Below are 9,481 nucleotides of genomic sequence, written 5' to 3'. Positions count from 1 at the left end.
ATAATCGAATGTTACTTTAGTGAAAGTGGTTTTAGTTATATAGTCACAGAAAAATAAGTCACAGATTGCCATCACACACTTGTGTGTAAACGTCTGACATTAACTGACACGCACAGATATAAGAGTGTAGTAATAAAGCAATAAAGCTCTGACAACATACTGAAGATCCAACAGCTTTATTATAGCAGGCACTTCATAGTGATCCCCCTTGACCTCCTTTGGGATGCAACCCTCCTTCAAACCAAACCTTAAAGTAACTACAAGCTCTCTCTGTACTAAAAGAACAAGGGCACCAAGAAGCAACTGACATAATGAATAAATGAATTCTGAATCTCACACTATGTTCATGCAGCACACCTAAGCTCACTCACTCAAACTATTAGCTACAGTTCACTATTCCATTTGCACTAATGGAACCCTGTGTATTTACCCAGCTTAGTGTCCCTGCAGTAACCCCCCCCCCAAGTGCCCAACCACTCTCACTGTTTCCTCAGCACTTATATAAACCCATATACATACTCCATAGTTTTCAAATAATTTATTGTAGCTTGTATGAAAATAACCTCTCCCAGCCCCAGTAATAGCACTTTCACATTACTGTTTCCACACAGGTAAAGAATAGCTCCGTTTGTTTTAGCACGTCTCTCTCCAGCTCTCAAAAAGTTCACAGCCAAAAAAAGAATCAGTGACAATGTTTTTCCCTTCAGGAGGAAAACCAGCTTTTCCTCTTTTGCCCTTCTCTGGGGCCGATGTGCTTGCTCTTGCTAATGTGTCATACCGTCTTTCTCGAGGTCATAACTCGAACGATGGAGCCGAGTCCACCAACAGCAAAGGCCTGGAGAGAAGAAGAGATCTGTAAGGTGAGTAGCAATGCCACTATACTGTTTCATGTGGAACCCTCAAACTATTGCATGCTACGTTTGGTCACTCCAGTAAGACCTTTTCCCACCATTCACAAGGTTCCAATCGTTTATTTAGCTTTACCATTCCATGAACTATTAAGAAAATGTTTTTTTAGGAAACCTAACTGTGATTTACAGTCGCTCACCTTTTCATGCCACTGCAGCAGGATTGCACTGCTGTTGTCGGAGGGTTTCTCGAAGCCTCTGTAGATGTACTTCATAAGCAGATCCACGCCGTTTTTGTCCAGGGATTTGACCGCAGACTCGATGTCGCTGCTCCTGAACGACGTCAACACCTTCAACACGACGGCCTGAGCTCTCTCCTGAGATACACGGTTACAGAGCATGTTCGAGACTAATCATTAATGCATGTCTAGACGTGTGCAGAGTTAGCACATAGAGCTACTAAAGATACACAGCGGTAAACATGGTGCATAATTGTACAGAAAAGCTTTACCTTTATTGCTGGGTTCTTACTGTTAATTGGTGGGTTTCGTAGTGCAATGTGGAAAGCTGCCATCATGTCTCCTGTGCATTACATCTGGTTAAGGAACCGTCCAGCACTGTTCTCCTCAAGAACTGTATAGATTGTACATCCCACTAGATAGCTACAACAACTATAGCATATTAAAATCTACTTATATTATAGGTCATCTGTGTATACACCAGTTTACACAGATGAAATGATTCATCTTGGTCTTATTTTTACATCACAAAAACCTGGCATTTTAACAGAGGGGTGCAGACTTTTTATATCCACTGCGTGTGACAATCATAGACATCTGATCAGAAACAACCAAAACAACCTGACGTGTTTGGGCTTGTCCCCTAAAGAGGCAGTTTGCAATGTGTTAGGCAACTAATAATAAATAAATATATCAAATTACCTGAGCTCTTCAAAACGCTCCTGTCTGAGCTCATTTGCATCTGCAGAACAGATGTGCAGTTGATACAGTTGGTACAGCTTGGTATTTTACTAATCCAGCCTACAGACATAACTTCATAGTTCATATTACAAAATCGACGTCTTAACCACACAGAGTATCAAGACTAGTTTCTCTGAGGGCGTGGGTGTGTTATGGACATTCGTAAAAGTTGTAGACACATAGTAAGTAGTCGACTTCCATGTATTTTATTTATTTACCTATTTATTTAGACATTTTGCGCCGTGCTTACACAACTGTTGGTGCAGTGCAGTAAATGGTACATCTCACTGAGCAACTACAACCTTTGATTATGACCCTGTAATCAAACCTGCAAAGTGAAAATGAAACTGCAGTCGATTGTTTTCTGCAGGTGAATTTTAAGAAGATTTAACATGGAACAACCTGAAGATGAGAGCAGAACTGAATGGGTTCAGAGGAAAAGCCTGGTGGTAACTTTTACTTCCCAGTAACGTCCAGCTGTTTGGTTTACAGAACTTATTTGTGCAGATGTCCACCACCAATAGATCAATTAAGACAATTACTTATTGATTGGTTGGTTGTTTTTGTAGCTGTTTTAAACTGTTTTTTGGAGATTAGCTTTAACTCTGCAGGACGATGTGATAACCCATGAACAGTCCAGCCTTTCTGAAGTTTCTCTCAGAAGCTCTACACAACCAAACCTTTTGAGGTTCCATATTCACTGACCTAGATACAAAAATAGTGGACCTAGAGATAACAGCAGAAATTAGAAAGTCTCCAGACGCCTTTCCAACACATGCCCTCGTGTCCCAAAATAAAAATCCAATCCAAACTGCTGTTCCACTTAAATCCTCTGTTCCTCACAGAAGCATAACTAGATAACTCAGCTATTTTAAATGCTCCCAAAACAAAACATCATTGCTCCTAGTCCTAGTCCAGTATCCTAGTTGGAATAGTACAAATTCCAGGCTGTGACAATCATTTATGAACCGTACTAATAGTTCAGAATTCAAAGCTCTGGATTTATTTCCTCTATTGGCCCATCTGGAAACTCACTAGATTGGCTGCCACACCACAGAGGAAAACTAGAGGTTACAGGACCTACGTCATTGCACAATTTAAAAGCTTTGCACTAGAAACAGACATTAACACCTAACAAACGGACGACTGGATGCCTCTCTCAGAGGAAAGGTTACCGCGGTAAAGTAAAGGAAGGAAGCCGAACAAGGTGGAGTGTTTCTGTTACAGCAGGATGAAGAGTTTGTGTGCGCTGACGGCTTGTGGGTTTCAGGTTTTGAATAAACTCAACATTTAAAACTCAACACACTCAAACTCTCATTGTCAGTCAGTGCGTTACACTCTCAGAATAGAAAGTCTCACGGGACCAAAAAAGGAAAGAGTGCAGCACCCATGTAGAGTTTACATAGCATAACCAATCAGAAAGACGCAGGTGTTGCCAACAGGGTTCTAGGCTTGTTCCCCTGAAGGGAGGGAGTACAGTATTTTTAATCTAGTTATAAATAAAGCTATACAGTGCTGTGAAAAAGTCACTACCCCTTATTTTAATAACGGCTTGCACGGCTTTAGCACCTATTACTGAAAATAAACACATTTTCTTTTGTCGTGTCCGTCTTTAACAACACTGGGGAGGAATTTTAGCACACTTTGCTTTGCAGACCTGCTTTGACTCAGACACACTGCTGGTTTTCAGGCATTTACAGCTTGTTTTAGGTGTCTGGACCAGGTTAGGACTTTGACTTTGATGTTTACCTGTTAAGACATAGACTTAGTGTTTTGACTTTTGTATTCTGGATCACTGCTGTGCTCAATGTCACTTTTACCCCTCAGCTTAAGCTCACAGACAGATGACCTTACAATAAACTCATAAATCAATTGCATTTACATTTAACATTTTCGCCATTTAGCAGACGCTTTTCTCCAAAGTGACTTACAATACAAGCAGAGCTATTAAAAGTTAAGGACCTTGCTCAGGGGCCAAACAATGACTGCTGATTACTAATCCAGTACCTGAACCACAAGGCTTCCACTGTCATTGTTGCTTGATAACTGTATGTCATGTAAAACTCGATGCTGCTAAGCACCACCACACCATCACACCCACACTGTCATATCTGAGTGCTGGCATAGTGTTTCTACTGGGGTACGCAAGGTTTGCTTTTTGTCCGCCATAATAAAATCCTCGTGTCCTAAAAGTTTTCAGTTGTATTTGACTGATCTGTCCATCCCACTATTTGATTTGGAGATCATTCAGCTGCTTTTAGGCAAATGTCAGACAAGCACTGAGGTATGTCACAGATAGAACTGGTTCATTGGGTGAGTGACATTTTTGCTTTCGGAAAAATAATTAGCACATTAGTGCTGGTTCTGTTTAAACAGAAGTGCAGGGCATGCTGTAGAAATGCTTCTGTCATGAAGAAGCAAACACAAAATCTACTGAGACCAAGTACACAACCCTGAGGGACCTTGTGTATTTCTAGATGAAGACCAAAACATTAACAGCATCAATGATTTTGAGTCAACACAATTCCCAATACACTGCTATAGAAACAAGGCAGACATACACTACATTGCCAAAAGTAAAGGGACATCTAAACCATTTGGTTCCAAAACCATGGGTGTTTTTATAAAGTCAACCCCTTTTTGTTTATATTAAAGGCCTCACACTCTTTTTGGAAGGCTTTCTACACGATTATGGAGCATGACTATGTGTATAGCATTAATACAGTTAAACATGGTGGTTATTGTATGTCTATACAACCTAAGTCACAAAGCCTGTTCGACTGGCTTGTCTTGCAACAGAAGTGGTAGGGTCATTACAGTTTGAATCCACGTGTCCCCTTACAGGAAAGAGTTTGAGCTAATCATTAGAAAGTTCCCCCTTCCCCAAGGCACAACTGGGAACTGAATAGATTTATAGGTAAATAAATTATGTACATGCCATCTGCTGTGTTTAGTTCAACGTTTGAACGAGCAAAGCAGGCTAACCACAGATATCCACCAAGAGCATTCTGATTAGATTACACAAGACACCCATGAATTAGCATAGTAAATTCACATACTAAAATGTTCTGGAACCCCACAGACACTACACACTCCATGTTTTGAATTGTCAGTGGAAATCAGAGTACCTAAAAGAAAACCCAAACAGTAGCCCGAGCTCTCAAGTTTGAATGCTAGGCTGTGTAATCAAGCAGGCTACGCATGGCGACATCTACGTGCATGTTTGCGGATGGGGTTTTTATAGTTTTGGGCCAGTGCTGGGGGATTGGCAACAATTAGTCTTTTTTTAGGGTTTGTTTTGTGATCCGAGGAGAAGCCTGAACCCAGAAAAACTACCAACTAAACATTTTATAATTGCTATGGAGTTCCATCTAGTTTTTCTCAGGTGCAGCTGGTCTGTCCAGATAAGCAGTGGGAAGTAACAGCACATGTAGCAGCACAGGAGAGCGGAAGAAAGCGATCCCTATGCAAAGCAAAGAGCATTACAACAATGTGCATTTAATTCCTGTCTATACCCCATGTGCCCTCTGTTTAATCTCTGACCCTGCATTAAAGTCCAAATAATGTAACTACTGTCTGTAAGACCCCAGCCAACAGTCAGGTGAGCGTAACATTGCTTTGACAGCATTTATTCATTCATATATCTTTAGTAACCACTTCATCCTGAACAGACTGGTGGTAGGTCAGGAAATTCTGTGTCTATATAAATAACATGGTATTGACATGGTAGTGTGCGTTTTGCTGGTATTGCTAAATCAGACGCAACAGCAGGTCTGGAGATCTGAGATACTCTTACTAATCTGTTTATTAGGAACACATTGCAGGCGTACAGTCACATGGTGTTCAACGTCCTTTGATCTTTTATCAGTGGACAATTTCTGTTCATACTATTATCCTATTGCACAGGCACTATGGTCACCTAGCTCAGGGTTTTTTAAACTTAGTTTCAAGCGACCCACATTTTGTTTATGATTTTTTACGCGACCCAGGCCACACAAACCACAAGCAAGGCATCTTACTCTCTCTGCTCTGCAAAATCTGGCCCCACTTGGTTTACAAAATGTAACATAAAACCTCCACGAGGGGGCATTCACGTACAAGTTTATTTAATTATTATTATTTCTCTGCGACCATTTCTTTTGGCTTGCGACCCTTAGCCAGGGTTTGAGAAACCCTGACCTAGGGATAGACCAACATCCACATAATATTCTGTCAGTTGGGGAAGACAAAGTGCAACAGACAAACTTTAGTCAGTAATTGGGCAGTGGTAGCTCAGTGGTTAAGGTACTGGACTAGTAAACAGAAGGCTGCCGGTTCAAGCCTTGCCACTGTTGGGTCCCTGAGCAAGGCCCTCAACCCTCAATTGCTCAAAATCAAGTTCAGTCATAATTGTAAGTCGCTTTGGATAAATGCTGAAAATGTAAATGTAATTGGTCTATATGGTGGATGTAGCTTATGCATATGCATATACACGCATATATATATACATATATACACACACACACACACACACACACACACACACACACACACACACACACACACATATATATATATATATATATATATATATATATATATATATATATATAGATATAGATATATACAGTGTATCACAAAAGTGAGTACACCCCTCACATTTCTGCAGATATTGAAGTATATCTTTTCATGGGACAACACTGACAAAATGACACTTTGACACAATGAAAAGTAGTCTGTGTGCAGCTTATATAACAGTGTAAATTTATTCTTCCCTCAAAATAACTCAATATACAGCCATTAATGTCTAAACCACCGGCAACAAAAGTGAGTACACCCCTAAGAGACTACACCCCTAAATGTCCAAATTGAGCACTGCTTGTCATTTTCCCTCCAAAATGTCATGTGATTTGTTAGTGTTACTAGGTCTCAGGTGTGCATAGGGAGCAGGTGTGTTCAATTTAGTAGTACAGCTCTCACACTCTCTCATACTGGTCACTGAAAGTTCCAACATGGCACCTCATGGCAAAGAACTCTCTGAGGATCTTAAAAGACGAATTGTTGCGCTACATGAAGATAACCAAGGCTACAAGAAGATTGCCAACACCCTGAAACTGAGCTGCAGCACAGTGGCCAAGATCATCCAGCGTTTTAAAAGAGCATGGTCCACTCAGAACAGACCTCGCGTTGGTCGTCCAAAGAAGCTGAGTGCACGTGCTCAGCATCACATCCAACTGCTGTCTTTGAAAGATAGGCGCAGGAGTGCTGTCAGCATTGCTGCAGAGATTGAAAAGGTGGGGGGTCAGCCTGTCAGTGCTCAGACCATACGCCGCACACTACATCAAATTGGTCTGCATGGCTGTCACCCCAGAAGGAAGCCTCTTCTGAAGTCTCTACACAAGAAAGCCCGCAAACAGTTTGCTGAAGACATGTCAACAAAGGACATGGATTACTGGAACCATGTCCTATGGTCTGATGAGACCAAGATTAATTTGTTTGGTTCAGATGGTCTCAAGCATGTGTGGCGGCAATCAGGTGAGGAGTACAAAGATAAGTGTGTCATGCCTACAGTCAAGCATGGTGGTGGGAATGCCATGGTCTGGGGCTGCATGAGTGCAGCAGGTGTTGGGGAGTTACATTTCATTGAGGGACACATGAACTCCAATATGTACTGTGAAATACTGAAGCAGAGCATGATCCCCTCCCTCCGGAAACTGGGTCGCAGGGCAGTGTTCCAGCATGATAATGACCCCAAACACACCTCTAAGACGACCACTGCGTTATTGAAGAGGCTGAGGGTAAAGGTGATGGACTGGCCAAGCATGTCTCCAGACCTAAACCCAATAGAACATCTTTGGGGCATCCTCAAGCGGAAGGTGGAGGAGCGCAAAGTCTCGAATATCCGCCAGCTCCGTGATGTCGTCATGGAGGAGTGGAAAAGCATTCCAGTGGCAACCTGTGAAGCTCTGGTAAACTCCATGCCCAGGAGAGTTAAGGCAGTTCTGGGAAATAATGGTGGCCACACAAAATATTGACACTTCAGGAACTTTCACTAAGGGGTGTACTCACTTTTGTTGCTGGTGGTTTAGACATTAATGGCTGTATATTGAGTTATTTTGAGGGAAGAATAAATTTACACTGTTATATAAGCTGCACACAGACTACTTTTCATTGTGTCAAAGTGTCATTTTGTCAGTGTTGTCCCATGAAAAGATATACTTCAATATCTGCAGAAATGTGAGGGGTGTACTCACTTTTGTGATACACTGTATATATATATATGTATAGATATAGATATATAATAGTCATACATACTATGCTTGTGTATACAGCAGATAATAATAAACAGATCTGAATAGCACATGAACATGCACTACACGTATACTACATGTGCACTACTATATATATATATATATATAATGTATAGATTGTGTATGCACACATGGCCAGGCTCGTGTAATGCAGCATGACTATATTAAATATAACTGATGTAGAAAGGATATTGCCTGATGAGATTATCCACCTCGGTGGTGTCCGGTCCTTGCTGCTCGGCCGCTTCGTCCTGCTGCTCCTCCACGAAGCGATTCTCATCGAACTGGTCCACATCCACCCTCCTGAAGCGGGAGGACAGCGTGTTCCTCGCCATCAGCTCTGCTGCTCACACGGGTCCGGTTCAAACCCACACCGCTAATCGCTCATGAACTCCGGAGCTCCGGTGTGATGCGGCTCAGTGCTGAGAGAAACCACTCAAAGGCATCGAGAAGTCAAACTGCGTCCATCACGCTACTGGTGCGTAAAAAACAAACAGGCGGGTTTGGATCGAGGCGCGACACCAGACTGCGCTGCCCCCTACTGGACGGAGTGCACGAGTGCCCGCGATTCACAAAGGAATCGGTTCCCTTCAAATGATTCGGCTGTTTTATTTTTTAGACCTGGGCCGCTTTCTTGATGTAAAGTTTGCTTGGCTGTGTCTTGTGCCTGTCTGGTGGTTCTTGAACGACGCCTGGACATTTAGACCAAATTCCACTTGACAATTCACTGTAAATTTACTTTATTCACTTTATAATTCATTTTATAATTTACTTTACTTTATAATTTATATTTTACAGCTGTTGTAACTTATAATATATATCAGCCTTGTAGTGTTAACCGAAATAACATTTCCATCTGCATCCTCAGGTCCTGTTTGGTGTTGTCTGTTTGCCTGTCTGTCTGTCTGTCTGTCTGTCTGTCTGTCTGTCTGTCTGTCTGTCTGTCTGTCTGTCTGTCTATCTATCTATCTATCTATCTATCTATCTATCTATCAGTTATGGTTATCTTCTCAACCTTGGCAAGAGACTATTGTTCCTTATATTGTTTTTTAGAGTACAGTCACCCTCACCCTGTTTATATGGGCAGAAAAAGTCACCACCTGAAGAACAGTTGCAAAAATCAAATCGTTTCCAATCTTTTGGAAAGTCTTTTCATACGATTTTAAGATGTTTGTTTGTGTAAAATTATAAATTCGTATAACATTAAAAGCGTATAACACATGTACTTGTTAGCAATAGAATAATACTTTTGGCAATATAGTGTAAATGTTCCTTTTAAGCGTTTTGTTAACGTTTTGACTACAATACTAAAATAAATTAAAACTCAATCCACCAGAGGGCGCAATGCACAGACAAATACAGC

General features: G+C 41.4%; 1 protein-coding gene across 1 annotated transcript; it reads right to left on the bottom strand.

Annotated features, from left to right (window-relative positions):
• Positions 1–160: 160 nt before the first annotated feature.
• Positions 161–8,604, bottom strand: arpc5lb (actin related protein 2/3 complex, subunit 5-like, b). The gene is made up of 4 exons (XM_062988548.1): positions 8,311–8,604; positions 1,360–1,432; positions 1,049–1,225; positions 161–835 (listed from the first exon to the last, which is right to left on the bottom strand). Exons 1-4 carry the CDS (start codon positions 8,451–8,453, stop codon positions 773–775), a joined length of 456 nt encoding a protein of 151 aa, XP_062844618.1. The 5' UTR covers positions 8,454–8,604; the 3' UTR covers positions 161–772.
• Positions 8,605–9,481: the final 877 nt, after the last annotated feature.

This window comes from Trichomycterus rosablanca, chromosome 26, assembly GCF_030014385.1.
Source record: "Trichomycterus rosablanca isolate fTriRos1 chromosome 26, fTriRos1.hap1, whole genome shotgun sequence".
Classification (NCBI taxonomy): domain Eukaryota; kingdom Metazoa; phylum Chordata; class Actinopteri; order Siluriformes; family Trichomycteridae; genus Trichomycterus; species Trichomycterus rosablanca.
This window is presented reverse-complemented; position numbering and strand designations above follow the sequence as displayed.